General features: G+C 38.5%; 1 protein-coding gene across 10 annotated transcripts in view; it reads left to right on the plus strand.

Annotated features, from left to right (window-relative positions):
- The window catches only part of CEP170 (centrosomal protein 170), a 117,056-nt gene that overhangs the window by 31,738 nt on the left and 71,682 nt on the right, over positions 1-13,636 (plus strand). For all 10 annotated transcript variants that reach the window (XM_032862900.1, XM_032862905.1, XM_032862901.1 and 7 more), the window contains exon 3: positions 9,855-9,944. In XM_032862900.1, coding sequence (XP_032718791.1) covers positions 9,855-9,944 — 90 coding nt within the window. The remainder of the gene's footprint in view (positions 1-9,854; positions 9,945-13,636) is intronic.

Consider the following 13,636-nt stretch of genomic DNA (forward strand, 5'->3'; position numbering starts at 1 on the left):
CATTAAGAAATGCCAGTCAAAACCACAATGAGATAGCACTTCCCATCTACTAAGATGGCTGTAATTTTTTTAAAACAGGAAAATAAATGTCAGTGAACATGTAGAGAAATTGAAATTCTTACATGTTGCTGGTGGGATTGTAGAATGGTGTCACTGCTGAAGAAAATAGCTTTTAGTGGTTCCTCAAAAAGCTGAACATAGAATTACCATATGACCAGCAGTTCCACTTTTAGACATATACCCACAGTAATTGTGCGCAGGGTCTTAAACAGATGCTTATGTGTCAGTGTGGGTTATAGCATTCGTTATTTGCAACAGCCAAAAGGTGAAAACAGCCCAAGCTTCCAGTCAGAAGTGAATGGATAAACTAAATGTAGTGTGTACATGTAATGGATTATTATGCAGTTATATAAAGGAATGAAGTTCTCATACATGCTGCAGCAGAAATGAACTTGGAAAACAGTATGCTATGTGAAATAAACCAGACACAAAGGACAAATACTACATGATTTCATCTCTTTGGAAATAGCTAGAATAGCTAAATTCATACACATAAACAGGGTTAGCAGTAACCGGTGCCTGGGGAAAAGAGGTTTGGGCAGTTATTGCCTAAGAGTTACAGAATATCTGTTTGAGGTAATAAAAAAAATTTTGGAAATAGATGGTGGTGTACAACATTGTGAACTTAACTAATACCCCTGAATTGTATACTTACAAATGTTTAAAATGGCAGATATTATGTTATGCATATATGATATATTTATCACCACAATGAAAAAAAGGAAATCAATGGCAATAGAATTTTAAACTATCTTTGAATTGATTCAGCTGATTTATATTGCCTTTATAACAAACTTAAAGCAAAAATTAGTATTATTTTAATGAGCAGAAATAATTTAATTGATTTGTCGATATTAAAGTGCTGTCAAAAGTTAAAATGATATTTTTATTTTAATTTCATAAATGTTTATGATATTGGTATCCTAGATATAACTTTTTATTTATGCTTTATTTCCTAATTTTTAAATGGATTGTAAAAGAGATAAGGGAACTCTGTGATCAGGCAAGGAAAAAAGCAAATTTTTTTTTAAACATTTTATTTTTTTATTTTTTTAATCATTTTTTAAATTTATTTTCAGCATAACAGTATTCATTATTTCGAAAAAAGCAGTTTTGACCTGTTCCTCAGTCTCCACCCTTAAAGATACTTCTGCCCTTTATCTGATCAGCATGTTGTTTTTAGCCCTGTCCTAGACACAGTGGATTCTCTGAGAGAGAGGTCCACAAATAGATCGGCCTGCTGGTCATGTGGAGTCCGAATCAGTGCTACAAATTGGTGGTACTCTCATAGCACTGAAGGGCATCTTGTATATCGAAGTAAGAATAAATATTTGCAAATTGTATTTAGTTTTTAAGTGGTTTAATATTAATTTAATCCTTCCTAGTATTGTAGTAGAATTAATAGATTTTTAAAACTTACTCTTTTTATATCATTTCTGAAAAATGAACTAAGCTTATATGGATTATAGTGTTGGAAGAGTGAAGAGTTTTGTGTTTATAAATGCAAAATGTATTTGTTTTGAAAGATTAGTGCTCTAGAGTTGATGAAATTGTGTTTTCCTTTTAAAGGTTTTACACAGCCATCAGTGGTTCTGCATTGTTAGGTCAGTCAGTGTGATAATTAAAATTGTTTGAAGTGCCAATAGCTAATATTTGATTGCTTTTTAATGAGTAAATAAAAGATCTTTAAAAATTTGGTTGATCTAAGTCTACATGTATGGCTTAAAACCTTCTATTTTTAATGTACAGGTACTAGTTGTTAGGTTTCAAAATCTCTGGCTGTGAATAATTTTAAGTAGTTTCTTACCTGTAAAGATTTCAGCTACAAATAGATTTGCTGATCTGTGGCGATCATAAGGCTTAAACCCAAAGCAAAAGGGAAATAAATGATACATAAGGTTATATAGCCTGTTTGATTACACTTAAAAATTCTTTGTTATGTTATGACAGAAAATAAATTTTTTGAGTTTTATGGGTTTTGTTATTTCATCTCATTCCAAAAAAGGTAGTCTAAAGAATGTGATCATCAAGAAGAAAATGTGCCTGGATATTAAAGAGTAGATGATTAAATAAAGGATTCTGGAATTAGTTCTCGCACTTATCCTGGAAGCCTCCAGCAAATTGTGTAGACTTGCTATGCCTGTTTGTCTTGCTGTACAAAGATGACTGTGCTGTGTTTCATAAAGGCATACTATGCAAAATAAATCTTAGCCATGGATGAAAGCTATAAAGTATAATTATTAGATGGGAATTACATTTTGTCTGGAGTAACTCACATTAAGATTACTATTAAAATACCTTGCACTTAAATAGTACTTTCTATTTCTCAGTGTTCACTTACATCATTTTAGTTGTTCCTCTCAACAGTCTCCTGAGAGGTCATCCCTATTTTACAGACGGTAAAATTAAGATTCAGAAAGACTTAGTCACAGGGCCAGTATCACATAACCATTAAGTCATGGCGGCTGGTATGAGAGTCTTGGTAATACTGGCTCAAAATCACACGATCTTTCTCTTCCACCGCTAAGCTTCTACTGCACGTATGTGACCTAAAACTGGTTTGCTCACTTACTTCTCCTACTAGTAAAATGTTCAAACTTTTGTTGCAGTCTGTGGGATACTACCAAACACAAATGGAGTTGCATTTTGAAAAGTTTGCTAATAATTGCACTAAATAATTGAATTTTGCTGTGTTTTAAGAAATACCATCTACTAACTGAAACATGTTTTTTTTTTCCCTCTTGGTGCATAAGACAAACTGTAACAATTATATTTTACTTAAAATTTTAATGTTTTAACTTTCACAGTGGTGTAAGAACAGTCCCCAGGAGGATAATGGAATATGTTTTGAATATCATAGGTAACTTATTTTCATCTGTCTTTCGGAGACACACAGCAAAGATAAGTCACTCTGTATTAATTACCCTGATTGTAGAAAGGCAGTTGAGCTTTTAAAGAGTCAGCCACGGGGTCTTTAAAAAACATTTTAAAACCATGATGACACACAGTGGCAGTCTTTTTTTTTCTCTTTGGGTTGTTTTTTTTTTTAGCCTATGTGTCCATGTATGTCTTTGTTTTAGTAGGAAAAGAAGTAATAAAAGAGGTAATAATAATATTAAAAAATAGCCATTTCATACCCAAAGCATATGTGACACGTAACAGGTAGTCATTTGTACCATATCATGGGTTAGTTTTAGTTAAAATTAGCTTTTCACTATGCCTGGCCTAGAATTGTTTTTTATGTTTTGACTTATTTGATATCAGGCTTCCATTGTTTTTTTTGTAGAAAAGGAAGTATTTCTTAAATATAGCAGTGTTACTGCTTCATTTTAATACTCTTACTTTCCAGAATTTTCTGGTTTTATAATTATCTTATTTGAGATCCAAAATTTTTTTGTTTTGTTTTGGTTCTGTTGTTTTAAGCCACTCAGTTTATAGGTTTCTTAAAATCTGGTCTGAACTTTGTAAGTTGAGTACTTCTGTTAGGCTAAAGAGGTTTGTTCCGACAAACCTATGCTAAGCATCTACAGTGCACTTGGCCCCATGCTGGCTACCAAGGGATCAATGTGTGTACAGGTAGGGTCTCCCTGTCCTTGACAGCTTATTGCTAGTAACAGGAGATACGCATGTAAACCAGTCCAGACACTACGGCACGGAACAGTGATGTGTCTGATGTGGGCTGCACAGCAGACAGATTGATCAGTCCTACCTGCAAGGAAATGTGGAGATGAAAAATCTGGGAAGACTTCATGGAGGAGATGGCCTGAGCTGAATAATCTTGAAAGATGAGTAAATGGTTTCTGGAAGGTTTTGAGTGTGATTGAGTGCATGGTATTAAAGATAGCATGGCATTCAGTGTCCCTTGTGATTTATTAATAAAATAGTCCCTTGTGATTTATATATAGGAGATGAAGGCAAACTTTTTGAGAGATTAAGACTGCGATTTTAGAAGAGAACCCATCTTGGAAGGCCTTGTGTGCTAGATGAAAGACTATATATTTTGTCTTAGCCAGTAAGTACCCTGAGGAGTTTTTACACAGGGGAATATTACCCTTTTATTTTATTTTTTAAGATTTTATTTCTTTATTTGACAGACAGAGATCACAAGTAGGCAGAGAGGCAGACAGAGAGAGAGGGAGAAGCAGGCTCCCTGCTGAACAGAGAGCCCGATGCGGGGCTCGATCCCAGGACCCTGGGACCATGAACTGAGCTGAAGGCAGAGGCCCCAACCCACTGAGCCACCCAGGTGCCCCGGAATATGCCTTTTTTAAGTGCTTCCCATGACTTATGTCATATTATCCTCACAAACAAACCTGTGAGATATGGTCTTTTTTATAGATGATTAAGCAAATACTAGTCTTTTTACCAAGGCCACACAGTTGCCATATGTCTCGACCAGTTCTTTTGGACTCTAGCACCTGCCCTTTAAACTGTTAATTATATTGCTGCTCAGAAATTGGAGGTCGGGATCGGTGTAAGCAGTTAGGGGGTGATAATAGTCTAGAAAGCAAGGCACGGTTCTGAAGAAGAAAGAAACCTTTGAAATGAAAAGAAGACTATGAGAGGGACTGAAGAGTTAGGTGAGCTTTCTAGTTACATAATGAGGGATGGGAGAGAAAGAGCCTCAGACCTAGCCTTTTGAGCATAGGAGTGAATGAGAGTTTCAGGAGGTGTACTTTTGGGGGGAATAAGGTAGTGAGTTTGAGGTTCTGAAGGGACATCCGGTTTGAGATATTTAGTAGAAACCAGGAAGTAAATATGTGAAGCTAAGCAGGGTACTCTGAGCAGAAGGTGGAGGTTGGGAGTGGTGAGCTTGAAGGATGGGGGAAGCCAGGGGGAGCTGGGTTATAGAGAGGGACGTAAAGTCAGGAGGATAAGGATGCTCGCTTGGGAGAAAAGGAAGGGGGTCAGAGTATGAGATGACTTGTTGCAGTCAGGGCACGGAGGTCACATAAGAGTAAATTATTATAAATAAGTGAGAGAACTGGAGGAACAGGAGAATGTCGTCCCGGAGAAAAATACCACAGCTGAGGTTCCAGGCGAGAAGTCCGTTTCACATAAGATCTAGCAGTGGGAGCGGTTTGCCAAGACAAGAGTATGGAGTTTGGTTGTGGACGTTGGGAAGGCTAGATTTTTGTATGGGTTGTCTACATAGATTTTTATAAGATTGTATTTCTTTATTTGAAAGAGAGAGGGTGTGTGAGCGGAGGGAGGGAAACAGTCTTCAAGCAGACTCCCTGCTGAGCACAGACCAGTACCCCCCAATGCAGGGCTTGATCATGGACCCTGAGATCATGACCTGAGCCGAAACCAAGAACCAGAGCTTCAGCCAGCTGAGCCAGCCAGGTGCCCCTCAACATAGATGTTTAAAATGAATCCTGGTGAAGTGAATTGAATGAGAAGGAAGACTATAAACCATTCCTCCAAAAACTGCGGTCAAAAAGTTAGAATGAGGGCCACCTGGCTGGTCCAGTTGGTAGAACATGTGACTTTGATTTTGGGGCATGTGTTCAAGGTCCACGTTGGAGGTAAAGTTCACTCAAAAAAAGGGGAAAAAAAAGTTAAAATGACCATAGATGATCTAGGCAATCTAGGAAGGGTGTGTGTGTGTGTACAGAAATACATAGTATGTATATATATATATTTATTTGTACTTGTATAAATACTTGTATACTTGTATCCACCTATAGATGGATAACCAGAACTTCAAAACAGTGAAGGGCTTTTCCTTGAAGGGAGATAGTAATGGCCCAAAAGCCGTAATAGTAAACTGCACGAATTCATTCTGTATCTCTGAACTCAGCAGAATGTCGGATTTAGGAGGATGGCATCCACTTTAAAGGAATGCAGTAGAAATAGTGCTCTCAGGGGGAAAGCCAGATTTCAGTTAAAGGAAGTAGGAGGTAACCATCTGTGAGAGCTTGAGAATGAAGAGGAGTTTCGGGTGAGGTGGATTCTCTAGAGTGCAGTGCAGGGCCTCGGGAAGAGTCTTTTAGAAAGTAAAAGTCACAAGGAAGGGTGTTCTTTCCACTCTTCTGGGTGTTTTCTGTAAGGAGCCAGTGACTAGAGAATCCTGCATTTTTAAAAATGGATATATAATTGACTTACAACATTATATTAGTTTCAAGTGGACAACAGTGGTTGATTTCTTTGTATATTTGAAAAGTGATCCCCAGAATAAGTGCAGTTAATATCTGTTCCCGTACAGAGATGCAGAAAAAAATTTTTTTTTTCTTGTGATGAGGAAGGACTTCAGGAGTCTTGCATTCTTACTGGAGGCTTAAAGTGACAAGAATAAGAGAACTGGTAAAATATGACAATCTTCATAGTTTACACCTGATCAGCTAAGGTTTTCCCATTAGAACCAGAAACTTGATAAATTTAGCGGCCTTTGTCAGGGTTTAAATTATATGTTTGAGAAATTATTAGATTTGCATTGAAATGTCCAAATGGGTTGTAAAAATTAAGTTGTAATATACCTTCTCCTGGCAGTGTAATCTAGAGAAAATGTGAATCTGCTATCTGGAAATGGAAATGGATTAATCAATACTTACATGGTTAGATGTAAGTAGTGAATCTTCCTTATTCCTTTAGTTTTTCTTGACTACTCTCTAGATGTATTATGCTCTATAATCTTGGTTTTCTGCTGAGTTTCTCTGATGGGTGCTGAAACATACCACCACCTTGAAAACAGCAGTTAACTAAATGCAGAAATTTTTATTTGCTTTCTTTCATTGGCTGTTAAAGAGTTACACAAACTGTGTAACTGATGATCGCTCTTGCCCTGAGTTCATAAGCCTGGTCTTCTCAAAACGTTATTACCCTCTTTATTTCAAAACAAACAGGGGCGCCTGGTGGCTTAGTCAGTTAACCCTGAGATCAGCCCCACGTTGGGCTCCGTGCTTAGCCCAGAATCTGAATGAAGATTCTCTCTGTCCCCAGCCCTGCTCAACACACGTACATGTGCGCTCTCTCTCAAATAAATAAATAAACCATAAACAAACAAACAAAATGCTTTCTCTGACCCCAGATAGCATCCTCACTCCTCCACTCCCAGCCCCCAGACTTGGAATGGCATCTGAACTCAGTGGACTCTGCTGTCTTCTGGTGTCTTAGGTTTGCTCTACGTTCCACGGGAGGTGTTCTTGTACTTAGCTACCCCCATACACAATTTGAGGGCAAGGTGTATATCAGGTTCAGGATTTTCCGGGTTCTAGCAAGTTGTTCACTTAGTTAAGTGGCCTCTCCTGACTGTTTCCTCCTTGAACCCTCCTTTTCTCATCACTGGTGTGTGCTGACCATTCCCTCGAAAGCTGTGGTTCCCTGGCTCCAGAAGCAGCCACTTGGCCTGTTTTCCAAAGCTAACAGTAACTTATTTTCCTGTGTGATTTTTCTTTTCTCAGCTTTCACTTAGATTTTCCCCCTTGAATTTCAGGTCACCATTCTAAGGACTTGAGCTCCTTCTCTGTTTCTTTTTTTCACAGATTATTTATGACGATTCGTTCAAGGTCATTAAGAGCCTACGTGGACCTGCAGTCTCACTTGTCTTAGAGCAGGCAGAGATTTTTATTCCACAGACTAATTAAATACACAGGAAGGAGGAATTGTTTTCCTGATGGTGCTACATGTGCTTCTTTTGTCACCAGAATAACTGAATTTTGTACTTCATTAAACAGAACAATAACTTAAAACATGACAATAGAAACTGGCATGAAGTTTAAGTAACTTCTAGATTGAATGCAGATGTTTCGTAGTGGTTACCGTTGCAGTGGGTTTCTCAGGTGAGCTGCAGAGAAGTGGCAGTAATCCTACAACACAGAAAGGTTCTCTTCAGTCTGTTCTAGGGAACTTGAGGTTTCAGAGAAAACCAACCCAAAAGCAACTTTTAAAACTTTGTGTTGCAAAGATCGTATGTATGATGAATGTGTAGGTGTTTTTGGAAGATCGTTTGAAGTCACACACTGTTTGTCCCTAATGTTAGACAGACGACCCCAACTTTTTCAATATGCAGTTGAAGCTAACAGAGGAAGGAGCTTTTCATTTCAGTGATATTTATTTGGAAAGGATCATTTCAACTAGGATTTACATTGGTATTATTTTACTAGTTGCTGACCGCCTTCTGTTGATGGGGCTAGGAGTCAAGCTGTGTTCACTGTTGTCTGTAGCTGGAAGTATCAGAGGTTAACATTTCCTCTAGTGTCCTTGTTTTCGTCTCTCCAGTGGTTTCTGAGTTTCCTTAGAGATCCTTTATTAAATAATCTGAGTAGCAGTGTTTCCCATTGTATCTCCCCTATGAGTGTAATGGTAAGATTGGGAGGGAGAGGAAGCGTACTATATGCTTAGACTAGTCCTCAGACTTTTTGTGGGGTCATGACTTTCACAGGTACATCTCAGCTCTTTTTTGTCCCCTTAGATAGAGGCAGGAAGGCTAGAGGATGCTGAAGTTCAGTCTTTCCATTATTGCATGTCAATTAGGCTCTGGTAAATCCCACATTGGTCTTCCTTGAGGACAGGCCCTTGGAGACCACAGAATGTTCTGGGTCTATTTCAGAATGGTTACTTTGACCCTCACACTAAGGGGACACAAGAAGACTTTCTCTAGTCTTCACCCTGACATTCTTGTGGGGCTCCTCAGAGAGTGGTGTCCCCCAAGGCTGTGCCCCTAGGAGCTTTTATCTTGCGAGTGAGTTGGCATTCATGTCTCACAGTGACTCACGTTACCCTTGGGTTTTCCTGCCTTGCTGGCTGCAGCCATGGTCTCCGTTTTCAGGAAGCGGTGATTCTCTGTGTTCACCTCTCTCCCCACTTTTCAGGATGCGAATTGACCTTATGACCTCAGTGCTCTGAGAAAACGAAGATTAGTTTTTGATTTTCCATTGGCGTGTCTTTTTTCTTGTTGTAAGGATGGGACTGATGACTTGCACGCTCTTTTCATGTTGCACTGGAAACTGGAAGTCCCGTCTCTCCCCATTTGGGATACTTTCTTTGCTTTTCATTTGCCCAGGTTCCCGTAGTAGCCCTCAGTGTTACTGAGTTCAGATCTGGTGTGGTTCTCAGACTGTTTCTTCTTGTCACTATGTGGATATTTTCTTTCAATGAAAGTGCTTCTGTCTCCAGACGACTCCCCAAGCTCCGGAGCGCGCAGGCATGTGTGCGTGCTGCATACTTGAAGAGAGACTGAAAACTGATTTTCAATGATCACTTTGCTATTCTAATTCCTTTTTTTGACTTTCTATCTCTGTCCCTCTTAGAACTTCCCCTTGAATTCTAGTTTTAGGACCCATGTTTTAAGTGAGGATAATTTTGTTCAAGAACGTATCACATTGTGTTCCTTTTCTCTAAGTCTTTGGATTCCTTATATAATTTACACTGTAATCTTCAACATCGAGAGAAGAAAATCCTGTAGGATAGTTTTTTTTTTTAACAGTAAGATACATAAAACATCATGAAATTCTAATTCTCATGACTTCCATGTAACAGTTTTGAGTTATAAAAAAAATTGTCATTTGATGAATTCAGCAAAATCACCTGATTTAAATTCTTTCAAAAGTCGAATGTGTGAATTTAGTAGAAAAGAATCTTCAAATTTTGGCTGCTTTCTTCTTGGGGAGTGATGCCAAATTTGTGTTGCATAGTAACACAGTTTAAATCTTATTTAATCCACTTTCACTTTGGTATTTCTCTATAATTATCTACTGTCCTATTAATATAACGTATCTAACCAAAAATCTTTTGTGTTTATTATTTATCCTAGTATTTTCTTGTATTTCCTAACTCAGAAAAATTCCTTTCAGTCTCGTAGTGTGGATAAGCAACATGCTGTAATCAATTATGACACCTCTACAGATGAACATTTGGTGAAAGATTTGGGCAGCCTGAATGGGGTAAGTTAAGATTTTCTTTTTGTATTACTTAAATATTTTTTTAATATTGTAAAAAGACAAATCAGATTATATTTCCTGTTTGCATTCTCTTCCTTTAGTTTGTTTTTACTCTTAAAGGTTTACTAGGTACATAGCACTTTGGGGACCATATGGAAGAATATGGAACTAGCCCCCATTCTCAAGAAACTGAATTGGCAGTAAATACAGGAATTCAGAAGATTGTTGGTTGTTATTATTCATAATGGCTGGAAAAGATTTCTTTAAGGAGATGAGATGAAAGTTGACCTCACCGGATGGCTTGTATTTATATGGGGGAAAATAGTGGAAAGCCACAGCAGTTAGGAAAAAAAGCACTCTTGGGAGACAGAGAAGTATAGGGTAACTTAGGAAAAAAGGTGAAAACATGGTTTGATGCCAGATGGTGGAGAACTTTCTATACTAGAGTAACAAATTCATGAAACACGTCCATTTACCTTAAAAATATGGCATGTGATTTAAACACCAGTATTCATTATTGCTTTTTTTTTTGTATTCCTACTTTGAAGATATTTTTGTGTTACTACAGTGAGTTCTTTCGTAATACTTCATTTGATTTTTCCACATTGTCAGAATATAAGGAGCCACAGAATAAGAGAATGCTAAAGTATTGAATAATTTATTTTTTCTCAATTTTGTTATGGCTCTGCTATAACATAACCAAATGCAACATTTTTCCATAGCTGTGCTTTGAAATTGTTAAAGTGAATTTAACAGAAACTAAATGTATCCCAACTGCTTCAAACTGCTATTGCTTTTCAAAATATACATTAAACATTATATGGAAAAACATATGCAGAAATTTGGCAATTACCGTGAAACATTTTTTTTTCTCATTCTGAATTGGCCTGCTACTGAAAGACTGATATTTAGTCTTTGACATACCTTGTTTTTCTGCTAGTTTTTTCTCAAGCCTTTGTTTGTTTTTCGTGGCACACAGAATTAAGTCTCAATACTTCAGGTTTGAACTGAAATGGCTCACATTTGATATCACTCACTTTGCGGGTTCCTGCTTTGCTTGCCCTACCTCCAGGGGAACAGTAGCTCCCCTGCTGTCTCCTTCTCAAAATAATTTGTTAGATTTTCTTCAGCCTCGTAGTTCTTCCATCTACCTTGTCATTTACACAAGTTGTACTTAAACCCAAATTCCACTTCTCCCTGAAGGGAAGGAACAGAGGAGAATCATTTAGGAATATTAACTTGCTGATGTTATTAACCTGGTGGGCAGATTAAAGCAGAGAGGGAGGCAGCCTGGGTAGAAACCATTTTTTACCGTGTGGGTAGAAAACCCTTGTTTGCCTTTCATTTTAACATGAGACGGGTAAGTATGCTGTTTTGATTCCCAGCTCCCGTTAGCAGAATTACTTTCTTCTCCACACCTGTAAACTTTTGTTTTAATCTCATTTTGGGGTGCTTTATCAGCCTTGTATTATATCTACTTTTACTTCCTGTCACTGCGCTGGATCGCGAGCTCCAGAATGGTTCCTGAGCCTTTGCTCAGAGCTCTGCACAGTGCATGAACACGGTAAACCTTTTTTGAATGCAGTTTAACTTTATTTTCTATATCTAAGAATTTATAGAAAAAAATTTTAATCTACTTGCATATGTGGACTATTTTAACTAAAATGTTACGTTCTGGTTTTAAGCCTAAAAAGTTTCGTCTCCACCACAGTGTGGTTGTAGGTATCTTTACATTATTATCTTGGAAAATAATAAGTAAGGATTACATCATGGTGTTTTATTCTTTTAAAAGGCTGTGATCAAATATAAAAATTATTTGGTGTTGGTTACAAAAAAATCAGGTGAAATACTAACTTAGAAGTTTCCCTGGGTTGACCTTTCTCTTAATTTGATTATACTCAGTAGTTCTGTGAGAGATAATAACTCCTAGAGAGCAACATTTGCGTTTTGAACTCAAAATCAAGACCTGGATTTGAATTTCAGTTTATAATTTACCATTGGTAAATCTGGGGAAAATCACATACTCTCTGTGCAATTTAGCTTCCTTGTACATCTTCCTTTTAGTTCCCAGAGTTGTGGGAGGATGTAATGAGTTTGTGAGTATGAAGACTCCATGAAAAATTCAGTTACCTTGCTTTAGCTTTAAAATAATGAAATGATAATTCCTGCTCTGTAGTGTTTTAACGGAGATGACATGTGACAGTACAAGTAAGTGTGTGCCCGGTGCGGAGCTGGAGAGCATCGCACGAATGACAGCTGTGCTGTTACCCACATGACAGCCTAAGACATACACCAGAACAGAATTGTGAACTCCCACCTGTCATGCGCCGTATCCATGAGCAACTATTACTCACAGCCTGTTTACTCTTAAAATTCATATAATTCTAGAAATTTGAGCATCAGGTTAAAAGTAGTAATTTCAGAAGCGTGGTGGTTACGAGCCCAGCTTGAATTCTTACCAGTGATGCCAGTGATGTAACCGTACACAGGTTACCTAATTTTTCTGTTCCTCAGTATTCTTAAATGTTCACAGTAAAATGGTACTCCGCTCAGGCTGTTGTGAAGCTACAGTGGGTTCCTAATTGTAAATGGTTAGATAGCACATAGTCAGCCTTCAGTAAGTGGTAGTCATGGCGGCGACAGTGCTATAGTAAGAAGAGCAGTTAAAACAAATTTAGCACCCTGTGGCCTACATACTTTTCAGTGAAGCCACTGCTATATATTTTTAAAAGCATTTACCAGCTAAACCCAACTTATAAATAACTCCAGCTCTGACCACTTTCACTCCTCCCTTTTGTCCTACCCTAAAATATACTCCTAAGGGACCTAGATCTACACTTGATGTTGCTGCTACCAGGAATGAGATTGCTCCGCCTGAGGAACCTGGGACGGATTTTGTAGCTGACGTTGTTATCATGGCCCATTTCCCTGCAGGCCCCTTGAAGCCTCTCTTTCTGTGAAAACCCTCGTTTGCCTTCAGTTCTTCCTGCCTCCGTCCGCTCGAGCACTTGCCCCTCTGAGAGCCACGATGGCCTGTGCCATCCCACTCCCATCCCAGTCCACATGTGGCTTCTGTTGCTAGACTGGCCCTTAGCTCGCTGTGCCCCAGCTTCTGCTGCCACATCCCCTCTTCACGCTGGGGTTTCTGTCAGCATCAGACCAGGGTGGCCTAGAGGAGAAGCTATAGGGAAAAAGAGGTGACTTTTGTCCCTGGCAGTGTGATTGAGGGCGTCGTGCCCCCGGCCACTCACTCTGTTCGGATTTCCCAGAGCATTAAGATAATACACAGTGGCTAAATGGTTTATACAGTCAGCTGTGCAGTTTAGTTGTACATGAATTGAAGAGATGTTTATCTAGTTTGCTTTGCTTCTGTAAGTTGGTGGTTTGGAAGAGGGAGTTTGCAGAGCTCCCCTGGCTTGGACACCCAGGCTTCCTTGAGACGGAGAGGACATGGGATTTGTAGTTGAGGGAGACCTGAATTTGAATCCCAGCATTCTGCTTCTGAACTTGGAGATCTTGTCTGTTAACTTCGTCCTCCGGGCCTCATTGTGCGTACCTGTTCGACCTGCAAGGCAGAGGTGTGAGCCAGTGCGTTGATATCAGAAACAAAACCTGTTTTCCCCATGTTCAACGTATTAAAATGCCTACTTATTTATTTATTTATTTATTTCCTTTTGCTCTTTGAAATTTTCTTT

This window comes from Lontra canadensis, unplaced genomic scaffold (genome assembly GCF_010015895.1).
Source record: "Lontra canadensis isolate GAN:19392208 unplaced genomic scaffold, GSC_riverotter_1.0 scaffold24, whole genome shotgun sequence".
Taxonomy (NCBI): Eukaryota; Metazoa; Chordata; class Mammalia; order Carnivora; family Mustelidae; genus Lontra; species Lontra canadensis.